A 17,748-nucleotide genomic window follows, 5' to 3' on the forward strand; every position below is an offset into this window, starting at 1 on the left:
CGGCCTTTGTCCCGGTGCGGCTGCCGCCGGGCCCGGAGCGCTTAGTCGCGGGGAACAGACCCCCGGCCCGGCCTGGCTCCGCCTGTCTGCCGCCCTGTCATCCCCGGGCAGGGCCGCGCTTGGCCGCGGAGCCCCGCAGGCAGACCTGCTGCCAGACGCCGGCGGGCAGGGGCAGAGCAGCCCAGTGAGCACAGCAGGGAGCCGGAGAAAACCTTCCTTCCGCTCAGCCCTACAGCCCAGCGCTTAAGTCTGGGTCGGAAGAGAAGTCCAGCCCCGGCTCCTCCGCCGCGCGGGTGCCGGCGAGGCCTGGAGGAACGGAGCCGCCTCCTCTCTGCTGCTTCTTACATACACTGGGACGCAAAGCACGTGTGAAAGATTTGGCAAGATTGGTCAAATAGCGCAGGATTGATAACTTTGAACAAGCAGGGAGAGAAAATTCATGCAACTCCTACCCCAAATGGAAAACCTTCCATTACTGGCCCGTGCCTTTACGATGAGAGGAATGTTGAACCCTTCATTAGTCAACTAAGTGAGGCTGCCCATGTGGGCTGTGAGTCGGGATAGGCCGCTCTTTGTTGCGACGCTGTCTCTGCAGTGGTGTGCACAATGCTGCCTCTTGTTTGCCGTCATTTCAGTGACAGTCATGCCTTGAGTGGTGCCTGTAGCACTCAAGTTGTGTTGGGTGTGACAGCTGTTAATTCACAGAAGAAATCCAGAGCTCCTGAGCGCACCGTCCTGTTCAGCTGCTCTAGATTACACCTATAGACGTCTCTGGCGTTTTGCTGCTTACATTACAACATGTCTTTGAATATCTTCTGTTTCCTCTTTCTGCCACCTTTGTTTTTCCCTTTGCTGCCTAAGAAAACAAACTCATTCAACGGGAGTTGTCTTATTTTTTGCATGTTTTGATAAACGAGAATATACAGCTCCAAAAGAAATGGTCTGCTATGCACATCTGAATCCACTGTCCAGATTTCAGTGGAGACTTTCACCTCTTGTCTTTTGCAGACTAGATCAATAATGACTTGAGAGGCTTTTCTTTTTTTGGTTTCTGAAGTTGGAGAAAAATATTTAGCAGGTGTGTTGTTTTTTTTAAATTCTGTTCTTTTCTGTGTGCAGTTCCAGGGCTAGTCTGACCACCGACATGGCAGTGAAGAACTAGGATGGTCTCAGGGTGCCCCCTTCCGGATTAGACAGTTGACCTTTCTGAGAAAAGGAGAAGAAATGATGATGCTGATGTAGGGACCTCTCTGGCTGCCCATGACGTGGTGCGGGCAACAGAACCTTTTGGAACACCTGAGAGAATGGGTCCTTCGTGATAAGCATTTCAAACACTCAGTGACTTATCTCTGGTATCCTGGAGAAAATGGTTTTCTCAGTATCGGATTGACTGACTGCTGCATATTGATAGATTTCATAAACATTAGGGCTGGAAGGGACCTCAGAAGATCTTTGAGTCCAGCCCCCTGCCCAAGGGGCAGGAAGTCAGCAGGGGTCATAGGGTCCCAGCAAGATAAGCATCCAAATGCATCTTGAAGGCATTCAAAATAGGTGCTTGAACCACCTCCTGTGGCAGTCTGTTCCAAACCCTGAGGGCTTAGACAATAAAGAAGTTCTTCCTTATGTCCAGATTCATTTTTTATAGATTAGTTTTTTTCCTTTTCTACCCCCAAAACAGACCCTTGATAGCAAGATCAGCATAACATGTCATTTGGAAACATTTTGGAGTGCTTCTGTGAGAGAGGCAGTAGTCTAACAATGCCATCTGCAATACCCAGCTGACAGATGGAACTGAGCATCATCAAAGTCAAAGAGCAGCTAAGGGTGGGTGCATGCCAGGCTGAAGGGCTCTGTTTGCCTAAATTAGCCATTTTGTATGCAGACAGTCGGGATTTCTTTGGAGGTCTCTTGATTGATAATGGAGAATTGAGAGAGCAATAAAAGGCAGCTTTCATGAACGTGCTGAGCCAAAGCTAAATAGGAAAACTTCTGCTCCAAATTGAAGAATGAGGACTGTGCTCACTGGCAAGAAGCTTCTTTCTTGACACTTTCAGCACTTCTGTCACATTTTGTCTGGGCTGATTTCATAGGTCAGAAACTTGAGAGTTCCCATCTTCTCTCTTTACTGCAGGAGCCTTTTCCTCTTGTTATTTAAACCTGGTAGTATACATGGCTGTGGGCAGAAGGCAGCATGCTCTTTCCTTGGTGGAGTTTTCAAACTAAGTAGAAAGACAGCACCAAATGCACTCTGGACAACTTGAAGCAAAGTTCTGTCTTAATAATATTTTTTGTTTTCTGGTCTGTTGATGGACCTTGAAAAGGGAGATGAAAAAGCGAGGTAAGGCAGAAATTGTTCAGAAATGCACTGAAATTAGTTTTAATCAGCAATGTTATGAAATATTACGTGCAGGTGTCTAGCATTTCCAATTAAAACTGTCCATGCATTTTAATCTCTCTGACTTCTATTCAAGTTGGAGGCATTGTTGGCTTAGGGCATTGGCAGGATCATGAAGTGTCACAGCTTGAATGCATGTGTCATGTCAGTTTAAAACCACTCTGCAACAGCTCAGATGTGGTATTTTCCCAATAATTTTTCATAAATTTGTGCAGCCACAAGGAGCTGTATCTCATGTGCGAAGCAGCAAACATCCAAGCACACCTCTGTAAGCCTGAAGGGTCCTGCTGGCATTTTTTTTCTGGTATGGATGAGATTAATTAATTCTTTGTGCAGCATAAAATTTTGAGTAATACCTCCAGAAAAACAACTGTAGATGGATAGGATTGTGTCTTCGGAATCAGAGATTTCATTTTTGTAGGGGGAAATTCTTGCACTTTTTTTAGTATGTTTACGCTCTCCAGCGTTTCATATCCTTTTCTGCTGAATATCAGATTTTTAAAGTAAAGTTAATGGTTAGTTTTGTTAAGTATTGAAGGACTGGTGGTATAACAATATTTCCTGCCAAAACTAAATAGGTTCATTTGGAATCTGTTTGGTCTTTGCCTCTTACTTTGTGGTGCAGTAAAATGAGTTGATCAGAATTGTATATTCTAATGTTTGCAGATTGCTGTGGGGCTACAAAGAGTACAAAAGAGTAAGTCTGGGAAATATTCAAGGCCTAGTGAAATATGATTAGAATGGAAATACAAATGACAAAATGTAAGATTTATTTTAAATTGATAAAGGAAAAAGAATAACTTTACAAAACAGAGTTGCTAACTAGGTATCGTCTAAATTCCTTTATTTATAAACCCTTTCAGTGGAAGTGGAAGAATTTTCAAGGATAGCATGTTTTTGGATCTGACTCTGACTGCTGGTTGTTTTTCCTTAGATAAATTAGTTACACTGTTCCCTATTCATTTGGGTAGGTGGCAGCGTCCTGCCATGCTGTGTTTTTTTGGCATTGCAATCTTGAACTTGTAAGCAGTGCCAAGACAAATATACTGTAAAAGCACATGTATGCAGACTTTAACCTCTGCTTTCTGTCTCATCTCAGCTCCTCATTCTCCTTCTCTTATCCCCATCAGTTCTAGTTTCTTGCTTCTTCTTGTGATATAAGATCCTGGTTTGTTCCGTCTTCTCTCAGTCTAATGTTATATAGAGGGGGAAAATAGCCCCTATAGACAACTAGAACATGCTCAATATTGAGTCCTCGATTTTCATGTGACCAGACATTTTTCCCCACACACAGGTAATGTCCAGACGAGTGCAGCACTGTGGTATGTGGTGCCACAGACCACATACTGCATGTTCAGGTGGTCTCTGTGCTGCAAGGGAGTGGTGTGGGATGTCCAGGGATCAAAAAATCTCACAGGGGAAAAAGAAAAGGTGGAGCGTGCGCTGCTCAGAATTGGAGTTGGGCTGTGTGGAGTCATGTTCCAGCTGCTGGCCAGGCTCCAAGTGGCAAGATCACTGCTACTGTACCCCCGGGAGGCCCTCAGGGCCCCAGGTAGGGCTGCTGGGGCCCGTTCAGTGCTGGCTCCAGCCTCCCCTACCCCACCTAGAGTAACTTGTTGTGTACCAGGGGCATGTAGCGCTGGTGTTCCCTGGGGACAATTAGTGGTGGTATAAAGTGACTCATTTCTAGTTGTCCCTGAAAACCAGACATCCATGTTCGTGTGGACATGGCCACAGAGTCCAATTGAGTTCAGTGACACTGGGTGCACCTACATGTGTGTTTTACTGTGGAGCAGACTGATTAGCTCTGTAGTAAAGTGTCACTATCTATACATGCACTGGTATTAGGTCGTAGCAAGTTAATTAACTCCACCATAAGATAGTACTGTCAGGGACAGTGATGTCTTATGGCAGAGTTGTTAACTGCAGTAAAACGCACATGTAAATGCTGACCTGGGTGTAAACTGTGCCCACTCAGCTCAGCCAGCAGGGCCAGACTCCTGCCTGCCCCCTACCCACATGGTTCTGCATGTTTGACACTTGAGCCTCAGCCAGCCTCTCTGTTGCCTGATGCCGCCACTCAGCTGAGCCTGCTGCCCACCCGGGTCTGCTCTGCCCTGGCTCAAAAGTGCTTCTGCCCTGGGTGCACATGTAGACAGTGTGCCTGGGAGAGTATGCTGTAGCTCAAACAGCTCCGGTGTTTACCCTTTTGCATTAATTGCATGTGTAGATGCACCCACTGAGGTCACACGTAAGCATTTGTGGGACTGGGGCCTATGATTGCAACCAAGTTCCATTATTCTATTTTTGTTGACCTATAACTTTGTGTTGGAAAATTGGTGTCGCCTGAAAATTGTAAGCCTGACTTTGAAGTTAAAGGAGAAAATATTCGTGGTACATTCTCACATTTTTTCAGTTAAAAGTCACACAAATCAGATTCAAAGCCTGGTGGCTTATATGTCTCTGGGTTTCTGCAGCTAAAACATTCCTTAAATGCTCACGCACCAACTACATTTGGAAAAGGTAGTGTAGAAATAAGTGAAGCTTATTCATCTTTTGTACTGTTTTGTTTTGGACCCATTCTTCCATTAAAGTTAGGATAGATCACGTGCTCTGTGTATGATAGCATGTTAACCTCTGGCTTAGCCTAAAAAGAATACAAGGACATTTTTATATTACTTCTTTGGCTCAAGGATTAGAGGCGCGTGTTTCTTGAGCTGAAGAACCATAGTTCTATTCTTTTATCAATAGTTTTGTGTTCTGTGGAAATGAGGTAACCTCTCTACATTTAGTGTTCAATCCTACCTTAATCTTTAGATGACTTGCCAAAGGTTATACAGGAAGCTTGTTGTAGATGCAGCTCTGATCTGGTTGGTAGACCCAGAGCTTATCCATTAGAGTGACTCTTATATAGATTATTCCAAATCTCATTAGAGGTGTCTTAACTATAATCAGTCTAATTATGCTTACCTGCCTTTCTCAAGTCCTTCAACATGTACTGGTGGAAAAGCAGTAGGTAAATGCAAAGCATTTGTATTAGTCTATTTTTAGGCAGCTTCATTAACTTGGTTGGAAGGCAGTATGGCCTAGTAGGTTGGATGCATGCTTTGGAACTAACCAGAATAGTTTCTACTCTTTGATCTGACATTTTAATGTTTGACTTATTAGCTCTCTTACCAATATTTGGTGTGAAGGTAGACCCTATTAGTTAAAACTTGCTCAACATCACTCACTCCCTTATCTAGTGACATCACTTTCTGTCTAGTTAAACTTTTAAAAATGCTTCCTAATTTTTGTCAGTTTTTTTTACACTAGGTGGGGGTGTGTGGAGGGCCAACAACTTTTATTTCATGGTGGAATACAAGTTATATGTGTATTTCCTTACAACACATATTACATACTTGATGTGTGTAATTTAGAGACAGCATAAGATTAGATGTTCTTGGATGCAAGGAGTTTCTTATTTTTTTTGTAGATGACTGTTTATCACAGTCTTAAAATGATTTGTCAAATAAAATCTTGTTCTAAAACTGCTCTCTTTTCAGAATATTAAATTTAAATGATTCCATGCAACTGAAACATGGCACATTTTTATCCATTTATATCTAGTTGAAATATCACAAATCCGCTAGATAGTTAACTGGCTTATAGAAGTTGGCAGATTTTCTACTACATTGCAATCAGATACCATTTTGACTTTCCTGTAAAATAGCACATTTCAGAGGCCCTGAGCCTACCAACAGGCAGACCCCTTGTGCTAGGTTGAGCAGTGTTTACATCACTGAGATTTTGTGCCAGTACAAATGTCTGTGTCTAGGTAAGGTTCCAGGATCTGGTCCTGGTATGGTTAATAGCTTTGGTTGGTTGTTTTCTGCTTCAGTTGTTAAATAAAAGATTTTAATCCAGCGGACTCTTGACTTAATAGGCAACAGTCTGAGCTGTATCTTTTTGGCTCAGACTGTTGCCTATTACGGTTTTAGGGGGGAGAGAATTGAGAGAGTCTGCAATAAATGGAAAGTTGGGTTCTTCTCCTTTTGATAGCCCGATACCACCTTACCTCCAGAAGAGAAAAAGTTGTGGCATCAGATTACTAGGGGATTCATAGAATTCCTTTCCTTTAGCTTTGGAGAGTTCTTGAGAATAGCAGTGAAATACTATCTTTGCTTTAGTTTTCACTGATCTCTCTGATTTATCTTGTGTTTTGATCATTTTCTGCATTTACTGTTTTTTCAATTGCATGCTACAGTTCTCTAAACTATTTGTCTTCCTTCATGCCTTGGAAGTATTTTTAATGGGTTTTTTAAAATTTAAACACAATTTAAGAACTTTTAAAAACTGAAGTAACTGCTTGCACTAGCAAGAATTAGAGATCAGTGCATACCTTCAGATACAGACTGTTCAAAATGTGATGGAGAAGCAGGCAATAACAGATGTACAAATAAAATATTTTATTATTTTTAGTTGTTGGGTTGAATTGATGTTAAAATACATTAGTTTGCCTCTAGTTAAATATATAACACACATTAAACTTTTTCTTGTTGCAAATTTTGGATGGGGATGTAAACTCTTTATGGAAGGCAGAGGGGGAACTAATCACTGACATTCTGATTTGAAATGTGCTACCAAGTCTGCTTGTTCTGTAGAAAACCTCATGACTTGCCAGAAAATACAGCAGCTGTATGTAGTGAAAAATAACTGTTGCTTCTATTGGGGGAGCAACTGTGTTTGCTGTTAATGATGGTTAAGTGACCTTTTTCCCTAGTCTGAAGAAAAAAAGCCCCCACACACAACCCCTCCCTCTGATTGTGCATGTGTCCTGTTAGTAATATCTAACTTATGTTTGCCCTGTTTTTTGCTATTTGTTTAACCACTTCCTCAGGAACTAGTACTACTGTTTACTGTGAGTTAAATTTTCACTTAATTTCAAGGGGTTCTTCCCCCGCCCCCAGGGTCTGTACATCCAGTATCTCAGTTAAAGAATGCAAACAGATATGGAACTTACATCTTTCCATTTCCAAGTTCTTGAAGTATGAAACTTTTAATTACATAATCACAAAATACCAGGGCTTCAAGCAGCATGGGTTGAGTGCAGCACAGGAAGTGAATTGTAGGCAAAGTTTAATGTATTATTTCTGAGGAGCATGCTTCAATGTTATCGTGTTCCTGAAACTTGAGTATCTTACTTTATTTATTCTAGGGAAAAAGTGTTCACCTATTTTTGTATTTCTTTTTAGTTCTTATGCAGAAGTTTTTGGCAGTTCTGTATTAAGTATGATGTTTCCCTTATGAAGTTGACTGTGGCCAGCTGGGAAAGTTCTTACATCAGACTAAGCAGTGTTTACAGCAACGAAGAGTAAATATCAGGAAATATTGCAAATGTTCTGTAGTGCATGAGTGTCTAAATATTAATCACTTTCATGAGTGCGTGAGAACAGGAAAAGAGAATGTGGTGTGAGTTTTTTTTTTTCTGACAAGACTTAATCATTGTTCTGCTTTTTATGGTGAAGGTCTGATGGCAAAAGAAATTAGACTGTTTTGCACTTTTGAGATGGATATAAGAATGCTGGTTTATTCTTCAAACCCCATTCTTGGCCTGTATCTTTATAGGAAGACTCAGCCAGGTACATTGTATTCACAGTGCAGTGACTTGTCACAAGGGCATATGATATGAAAAGAATAGTCAACTTGTTTTTGGGCAGTTAGTAATATCCTCTGAGAAACTAGTTTTCCCTGCAAATGTGTTCCTTCCACAGTTGAGACATTAATTTGCCTTTCTTTCTCTTTCCTTTTCCTTGTGAAATGGGTGTTAACAAAAACAAAATTGTTTTAAATAGTCTAATTCAAATAATTTCCGCTTTCTGCCTGGTTTCACTTGACTGATGTTGCAAAGAGTTTTGTGTTGGGGGACTTAGGCATCTTTGGAGAGCTAGTAAGATTCTCATGGGGGCTCCAAGAGGACATACCTTCCCATGTCATGGTGGTTATTGGAGGATCAACGCCTTAAGTGGTATCCGTAATGCCATTTTACTAGTTCACCAGTTGCCCAGAGGGTCTCAAGGAACACCACAGTAGAAAAGACTTGAAGTTGTTGATTAATGTTTTCACTTTTTGCAATTTTAACATTTTAGTGCTTTTAGTGCTTTTCCATTTCACTTCCATGTGAAGTTTTATGTGAATATCTCTGCTGAGTATCTTTACAAAGTAGAAACTCTCTGTACTACATGAGATTACACTTACGTTAATTATGCTACAGACCCAGATTCTGTAACCTAGTGTGTAGGCAGACTGTGGGGCTCGGTGTAGAAAGCAACATAAGGGTTCATGTGAATGGGTATCCTTGTCAGGTGGTTACCTGAATGTACCACTCCTTTCAGTACAGATTCTCTTCCAGGGAAGATGGGAGTGGCAAACTGGGGTGGTGAGAGCTGGGACTCGGCAAAAGCATCCAACTCAAATGCAGAACACATCATTACAGTTTGCTAAAGGTTTTTAATTAATTATTTTTTTTCTATACTACATAGTTTTTATTTTATTTTCTTGGCTAATCTAAATATGACCTGCTTTGGAAAAAATGAAAATATTAATTGAAAAAGTAATCATTCCCTACTTCTTAAAATACTGTATAAGTTGTTATGATGAGTTTTTTGAGTAAATGAAGCCTGGGTTTATTCACTGCCAGTCTTATTTTAATGCAACCTAAAAATATAGCCTTGATTTATTTATAGCATGGGAACATTGATACAAACTTTATTCACACACTGAAAATGTAAGTGAATAAATTCTATATGAAGATGATTAAATACCAGCATTTCTTTTATTGAGGCAGATGTTCTCCTTTGAAGGGATACTACCAGGTTGTTTATATCAGTAAAGGAATCAAATTTGAAAGATTACAGACATTGCATTCTGTAGTATTAAGGATTTTTTTTCTAATTTTTATTGGTACCAGAAGTGGTGATGAGGAAGGAAACAGTTGTTTGGGCTGAAGGGTTTGAAGCCAATTAACTGTTTCAGACCACAAGAGCAGAATTTGTCATTTAAAAAAATCAATGGTAAATTGAAAAATAAACTTCCATGTAGAGTTACTAACATTGTAGCCTCATGTTGGCATGAGACCTAGAAAAAACTTTTCTCCTACATTTTCAAAGCAGCACATACATTTGCCAACTCTCCATCAAGTTAATTAGGATGATGTTTGTGGCTAAAATTCCTTAATATTTTGAAAATTTCGCTTCCCTTTCTTCCCATCTTCTTAAACAAAGCTTTTATTATACTTGTTCCATTAGGACTGATTTTATTCAGTTTTTGAATCCAAAACAAATAAATCTTATAGGCATGTATATAGTCCAATACAGGTTGCTTATATGGGTATCTGGGTGCTTAAAACCTGGAATCCATCACCAGATATAAAAGGTTAATTTTATAAAATTCTGGCATTCTCCTTGGCCGTCTTTTCAGTCCAGTTCTACGTATGTTAGTGCCTGTCTGGATACTGTTCATCTGACTTTGTCTTGATTGTAAATATTACTACTCATTTCGGCATTAACTGACCCCTGCTAAATGTAAAGTGATTTGTATGTCCTTTTGCCGCCAGTACTACTTGCATGTATGCTTGTAGCTACCTCTGTCACTTGAGGTATTCCTTGTTTGTTATAGATGCATGTTCTGATTGCACGTTTGTTATGAATGAAATAAGGGAAGGTCTGATGCCATTAATACAATCAGTGGTGGTAGTTTCAAGTCCCCTATGGAGGGGAGGGACCATGGTGAGCGATAAAATAAGACAGGTTTTGGAGTAATCTGTTTTCAGCTGTTTAGCTCACCACAAGAAAAGTGCTGCCAACTTTTAATTCCAACAGGTCCAGTGGGAACCTTACAACAACATTTGTTTGAATAAGTATGGGAGCCCATCAGTATAAGGAGCAGGTGCTCTGTTTAGCCAGCAGCAGTAGCATTAAGAATTTTAATAACCAATCATTAGACTTAAGTCACTATGAGCTAGGTCAGTAGTTCTCAACTGTTTAAGATTCAAGGTACCCCTTGATAACTTTTTGGAATTTAGTGGCACCCCATTTAAAGAATAACTTATTTGTATAGTGCTTCTTACATCCTGGGACATGCTTAAAAGGATGTTGTGGGGTGGCAGGATGGGTAGGGCACCCCTGAGAGCATGGCAGGGGATAGTGAACAGTTGGAGTGGCAGGGGCTGCTAAGTGGGGCAGATTGTGGAGCTTGCGAGTGGGTCATTAGACCCCTGGGCTAAGTACAGTCAAAAAGCCCGAGGCTGAATCGATTTAACCGTTGCAGGTTAGTTTAAGCTGCGTGGGTTGAACTGATAAGCAAGTGACTAGACATTCACTTTTGATTCCAGAAATGCAGCCACATGCCTGCAGTGGCTCAGGCCAGAAACCAGGGGGCACTAGAGCATGCATCCCTGCTTGGCTGGAGCAGTTTGGGCCAAGGCTAGTGCACCCTCCCTGCAAGGGGGAGAGGGAGGTTTCTGGGGCAGGTACAAAACATCCTGGGATGCAGGGGGACAGTTAGTTAATTTGAATCTTGAAGGGATCTGGAACAGAACTTTAATAAACTGATTCAACCTAAATCAGTTGAGTCTGATACTACATCCATCCAGGTTTATCTTAAACCAGTTTCAGCCATTTTGAAAGCAGTTTCTGCACTGAACTTCTGTTGTTTTACAGATTTGAACTGGTTTCTGATCACTTACACTGGTTTATGTGTAATTTCTGTTCCTAGCCCTGAAGGAGGCAGCTTATCCTGGGGGAGGCTAAAGGGGGTGACACCGGTCACTGGTGCAGAATCAAAGTGAGGGTGGCAGGGACAGGACTCTTCCATGCCCCATTTTCTACAGTCTGCCCACTCCTTGCCTCCAGTCTATACCTGATGGGATGAATGTAACCCCTGCTCCTCTAGCTGTTTGAATGAGGGGCCATTCTCCATGGCCCCTCCCAGCAGCTTCTGGAGTATGGGAGGAGTGGGGGGAAGGAGCCAGGCTGAAAAAGCATGGCCCCATGTCTGCCCACCCACAGCAGAGAGCTTCTCGGAGCACAGGGGTAGTTGGCTCAGTGGCTGTGCTTTCAGCATCACTTGCTCCCCTGCTCCCAGAGCTGGTGGGAGAGGCTGTGAGGAGTGTGGTTTGGGGTCTGGGGCAGGCGCATAGTGTGTGGTATGTGGCTGAGCCAGTGTTTACTGCCTCTTTCAGGGGCCAGGTACTGTGGCACTCCTCAGAGGATCTTGTGACACCCTGGGGTGCCACAACATGCTGGTTGAAAATCATTGAGGTAGATCAACAAATGGATTTAGATATGTTTCCTCTTTAATTTCTGTTGTACTTGCCACAAAGTCTGAAATATAGTCCACAGAACTCTGTCAGTTGCTGCCTCGCTCGGAAAGTTCCCAAGCCCCAGACACCTTGATTTTTACCTGCGGAGTTCCCTAGGTGGGCAAGCGTCCTTGATAGTGGAGTAGTCAGTCTTTTCTGGGGAGGTTTTTCTACTTTACAATGGCTAACTATAGATTTATTGACCAGAAAGCGCTAGAGTGTGTAACCCTAGCTAAGTGGCTTGGACATTTACCTATTTTATGGTCCTTACTCCAGTGACTGTTTACTCACTTTTACTCCCTTTATCAGTCATTTGAGTAAGGACTGGAATCCAGGTTTCTCTTCCCCTCTCCTCCCATCCCAGGTGAGTGTCCTAACCAAAGAGGGTACGCTCACTCATGATATAGTTCTCTTGTCCAATCAGTCTAATTATTCATGGGAAATGAAACCTGGGTATTTCTTTGTGATTACAGAATAGCCTAGAGTCCTGTGGCTTGGGTGGTTGAAGGATGTGCATTTAAATATCCTGAGGCTGAGGAGGATGATGAAAGGGGATCTTTCACATCCCAGGTGAGCATGACACACGTTGCCAAGGTTTTGAAATTAGGTTTCAGGTTGGGCTGCTCCTAACTCCAAGAGAAGATTCCAACTTGTGAATTCCAGGGGGAGGGATGTACCACCTTGCAGCCAAAATAAATGCACCTAAGTCCCAGAGACGGGCAAGGTTGAAGACCCACTTCTCATTGCTGTTTATTATTGCCTGGTGTGGGGTCCTCCTTGGCATGTTGTCTTTTGTGGATCCCTTCCTGGCTGCCTGACTCTTCCTGTGTGTTGTACAGGATCCAAGACGCTTAGATTGAGACTGTGGATTTCACTGTGGTGGCAAGGCACCACATGTTGAGCACTAACTAGAGTGCTGAATGGTGTGGCACCCAAGTCCTTTTGTGGATTTAGATTTATGTTGCTAAAGAAAAGCAAGTCAAGAAGCTAATAGACCTGGATAGTAATCTCAACTGTGATGCTGATTTGTTGTGAGACTTTTGGCAAGTCGCTGACCTACCTGTACCTCAGTTTTTCTAGTCTGTAAAGTAGGGATAAGACTTCGCAGAGTGTTCTGAGAGTCCTGAGTGGTGGAAGGCCTCTTTACTACTTCAGGGCAGTTTCCAGAATTTCCATGAAAGTGATAAAAACTTTAACTGTCATTAAGGCATGTGGATGAAAAATCTTGTCTTTCCACTGCCTCTGATTACTTCTCCTTCATCCCCTGCCTATTTTTTTCATTTGCAGCTCTTGTCTGTCTTTATCTCCTAAGTCTGTAGAAATGTTACTAGAGAAAGATCTTGGCTTAGTTTCCTAGGCCTGATGGGTCTATCCTGTGACACGTCATCATGTGTCAGACAACACAGCTGCTGTTTCACATTTGTCCTGTAAGCTGTTACTCCTTTTCCCCTGAAGGGCTGCTGCAGTTGGAGTCAGCCAAGCTCTCTTTATTGTGTTGCAGGTTTCGCATGTCAGAGCAGTGAATGTTCTGAGAAAGAGATAGAACTGCTCTACTGTATTGCCAGATCTTGGCAAAACAGAGCAGTGGATGACTAGTCAATGCTATAAGATTACAAATACAGGGAAGAAAAAGGAGATCTAATTGAGTCTCCAGAATATTTTAATACTGTTCTCATCATGTAATTTTCCCTGCAGATCCAGTGCACCTGGTTGTCTCAAAGACATAGTCTCTATGGGGAGATTTACAGACATTCTGCCATCATAATTACACTGCTATAGTTACACCAGAGTAACTCCCATTGTGGACACTCTTACTTGGGGCAACAGTGAAACTTTTTTCAGTGTAATTTAGGTCAACTTAGTGGTATACTGCATCAGCACAAATGAAACTGAAAGAAGTTTGCTGTGGTTCCAAGTAAGAATATGGACACTGGGAGTTATACCAGTGTAGCTGTAGTCACATGGTTATACCTGTACAGTGATTTTAGGAAATTCTCTTGCCTAGCAAGATCTAAACTGTTTTGAAAAGGATGTAGGACCAGGAAAGGTCTTAATGATTTTAATCTTGTTCCTGTTCAGACTATATCTGTGCTCTGTAAAATAATGGTTGAACTATATACTTATTCCAGTGTTACTCTTATTCCAGTATTTTGTGGCTTTGCCTTAGTTTCTTGCTGATGTCATAAAAGTATAACTTCAAAAACCTAGATGGAAATTCATATCTGTATTAACTGTGGCCATAGATGATTTCTATTCACTCTTACTTTAAGAACAGTCAGTTTGAGTTCATTACATACCCTTTCTTTATAAGGATTACTGCCAAATGCTTTTTTGGGTACTGCATCACGTAGGTTCTTAACTTGGCTACCTTACAAGGGCAATTTCCTGTTTGTCTCCTGCTCTTCCTGCTCCTTTTTTCCTTTTGCTTGCATGTCTGAATTAGGCAGTGTGCTGTTTAAACAAAACTATTAGTTTGGGGTTTTGTTTATATACAACGCATACTTTGTAACTTTCCTACAGAGAGAGCCTGGAGCTCTGTGCTGTATGGGAGTCAAGTCTTCCACTGGTATTCTTGCTTCATTGGAATGCATTTGAAGGCTGAATGCGCTTACTAAATTTGCAAGACCCAGAGTGCTCACTGCAGAAACCTTCAGCTCGAGACACGGGTACCCTGTGATGAGCCTGCACTGCCCAGCTTGCGTGGAGTGGAATTCACTATTTCTGCCACACCTCTGTGATAATAAAGAAAATGGAGGTCTAAAAGGCTGGGCAAACAACCAAATAAAACCTATTTCTCAGTGTTCTGAAATTCTGTGTAGATGAGCATGCAAGTCTGTGCATATTCTGTTACATTTATTTACTCCTTGGCAGAGGGAGCATTGCTTCTTTATTTATTTGCAAAATGCCTTACCACTTTGGGTACTATGTAAATAACTGAGGCACACCAGGTTCTTTGGGTAAGTCTAATATCTTTTATTAGACTAACGTAAGTAGTTGGAAAAAATCTTCTTTGCAAGTTTTCGGGTACAAGTACCTGAAATAATTGATTCATTGTCAGGTTTCACTTGTACTAATGACTGTAAAAGACAGTATTTCCCTTATTATCTGCTAAAAATAATGATGGCAACACTTCTGAGCCAGCTGATAGTGATGTAAAATGGCAAATGACATGCTATTTGGAGCAGCATCATAAAATGTTATCTAGTCACTTGATGCCATACTTAACAATATAGCAATATGGAGCACCTGTGTTTGCTGTAGTGGCAGCTTTAGTTCCAGCTTCCAGCACAACCAAGGTTCTTTAGCTTATTTAATAGAAAATAATTCAATATAAAATAGCTAAGGTGCATTGAACTCTGACTGCTCAGCTACATGCTCACTTAAATGTCTCAAGTAAGCTGCTTGTAGGACATAGCTCTATTTTAGATTCATTTGGGAGACTGTTGTTGTCTCCAGTATGTTTAAAATGGCACTAGAACTGTGTTCAACTTGGTCACTTCCCACTGAATCAAGATGTATTAGGAAAAAAGTGATAGATTTGTTTTTTCCAAAATCCTCAAGTTGATTTTGGTAAATCATGGGGCACCTGTTGAGTAGTAGTAACTTTATTTAGAACTGAGGAGGAATTTGTCATGACCTTCTATTTTAAAACAACCAGGCTTCTCAGTAAAATATGTCTAGTCTCTGTGCCCTTATTGTTAAATTTAGTGTCTTTATGGGCTGTGCCTTAGCTCAGAGGACTGAAGTGCATGTCTTTGAAATTTAGGCATGGTAATTCAGTGTTAACTTCACTGTAAGTCTTCAAGTGACCATTTTTTGTTTTATTTGAAGGCCTTTTACACAGTGGACTCAAATCCCAAACTGAAGCCTCCACAAACCAATAATAAAAAATGCTCCTTAGATTATTGACCATCATGCTTTTTGGTGATGTTTTGACACCCCAGTCTGGACTGAGGAAAGCACTGAAAACCAAGATTTAAACACAAATCGCTGATATGAGAGCCATTATGTCAGTCTCAAAAAAAAATAATGTAAATCTTCAGCACCTGTTAATGCAGTAGGGGCTGACCTTTTTTGGTAGGTATGTCACAAATTAATCTCACACTCTCCTGGAACTCTGCTCTAATTCCCTTCCCTTGGAAGATCTGTGCTTTGCCATCTGCTCCCTCCCTGTTTGGCCATGTGCTACACACACAATCTGGCCATGCAACTTTTGGCACATGTGCCTGAAGTTGTCCCTGCTTTAAGGAATGATTTTTGTAATCCGTAGAATATGGGGAACCCTAGAATACAATACTATTTAGAGGTGCAGCAATACATTGGTCTGATGTCGGATTGGTACTGACGTGAAGAAAAATGGCTGCATCGGAAATCAGCCTGATGCAGCCAATAATTTGGCCGATAAATGCTAATGCGTGTGCACAGCCATAGCACAGCACTTGAGCAGGGAGGAGCAGAGCTGTGTGCAGCTGGTAAGTCAGTTGTGGTGGAAGGGGGGGGGAAGGGGTGTGTGGGCTGATCAATGCCCCCCATGGTGAGGGAGGGGGCACGTGCTGCCCAGGCAGGGCAGGGTGTGGGACAGCCGCAGCTCCTTGGGGTGGCCAGGGGTGCTGCTGCTTGCACGCCAGGAGGGCATGGGGGGGAGGTGTGCCCCCATATCTGTGCAGGGTGGGGTGGGTGGGGTAGAGCTAGGGCTGCACTAGGCTCTTCTCGGGCGGGGCTACAGAGGAGACTGCAGCCACCCCAAATTTCGCTGTAGCCCTGCTTCCAACACTGCTGCAGGCTCAATGCCCTGCCTCCACCCACACGCCAGGAAGAGCCAGGGCTGCACTGGGTGCACAGCGGCAGTGGTGCTAGGAGTGGGGCTGTCCTGAAATTTGGGGTGGCTCTAGTCCCCTCCATAACCCCTGTCCCAAGCCCAGTCCCTGCTGACAAGAACCTGGCGCATCTCTGGCTCCAGCCCACAGCTGCAGTCTGCTCTGCCCTCTGCAGATCTGGGGCATGCATTTCTCCCCCCGTGCCCTCCTGGAGTACAAGCAGCAGTGGGAGCCGCCCCTCTGCCCTGAGGAGCGGCACAGCTCCATCCTGTATCCCGGCCCACCCCAGTTGGGCAGCACCTGCTCCTGCCCCCTCCCTCACCGCAGAGGAGTGTTGATCTCCCCCCCTCCCCTTCCACCACACTGGACTTACCAGGTGCATGCAGCTATATTGGAAATCAGATCGGTATCGGCCAGTATGCCTCCTTAAACATTGGCTCTCAGTATTGGCCACCCAAATCACTATTGGTGTACTCCTAGTACTATTGGTGGCAGCTACAATCTTGATCTCTGCTTATCCTCATAGGGTTACTTCCTTCTAATCTTTGGGATTCCTTTTTTTATCTTGCAGAAGATGAACTTTTTCTTAACCCTGCTATTTTAGAATGTTGTAGTTTATGTTAAAATATGTGTTTGTAAATCTTAATTTTAATGAGGGATATTCTTTCATATGAAAGGTGGAGCAATGTTGACAGAGACATTTGAAATTCCAGTGTGTAGAATTAAGCAGACTTGCTTCATTGGTGCTGGCATTATAACCCAGCATAAGTATCAACTTTATATTTAAATAAGCCGTGAACTGCAGGTGTGAACATTTGTCTAATGTGGTTTAGCCTGGTGCATGCATGCTGATCAAATGGTGGTGAAATTTGAAGTCTTTAATTGCAAGATCTTGGTTCTCTGTAAGGCCAGTGTAAAAGAGTGAAGAGAAGAAGGTGCAGACCACACTGATTCTTACTTTTCTTGTGAAATAGTTCTGTTTGCAGACTGTACAACAACACATGCATATGAAGATAAAAAGGCTAGGTGTCTGCCAAAATTTCAGTGAACATTAGCACGGCAGTTTTATGCTCCTGGCAAGAGAAGTACAGGTTCATGGTAATGATTTGGTCATTTAGCACCTACATTTAATTGCAGTAGGTAGCAATTGACTGAAGTTCAGTACATGTTGTCTCCTCTCCCCCCCCCCCCCCCCC

At 42.4% G+C, this 17,748-nt stretch overlaps 1 protein-coding gene across 1 annotated transcript in view; it reads left to right on the plus strand.

Moving 5' to 3' along the window:
• The first annotated feature begins 1,847 nt into the window (after positions 1 to 1,847).
• Positions 1,848 to 17,748, plus strand: part of USP3 (ubiquitin specific peptidase 3) — a 63,127-nt gene continuing 47,226 nt past the window's right edge. Inside the window, exon 1 of the mRNA XM_019504385.1 lies at positions 1,848 to 2,338. Coding sequence (XP_019359930.1) covers positions 2,326 to 2,338 — 13 coding nt within the window. The 5' untranslated portion in view covers positions 1,848 to 2,325. The remainder of the gene's footprint in view (positions 2,339 to 17,748) is intronic.

The sequence above is a fragment of the Gavialis gangeticus genome, unplaced genomic scaffold, assembly GCF_001723915.1.
Source record: "Gavialis gangeticus isolate Ggan-Ray unplaced genomic scaffold, GavGan_comp1, whole genome shotgun sequence".
Classification (NCBI taxonomy): Eukaryota; Metazoa; Chordata; order Crocodylia; family Gavialidae; genus Gavialis; species Gavialis gangeticus.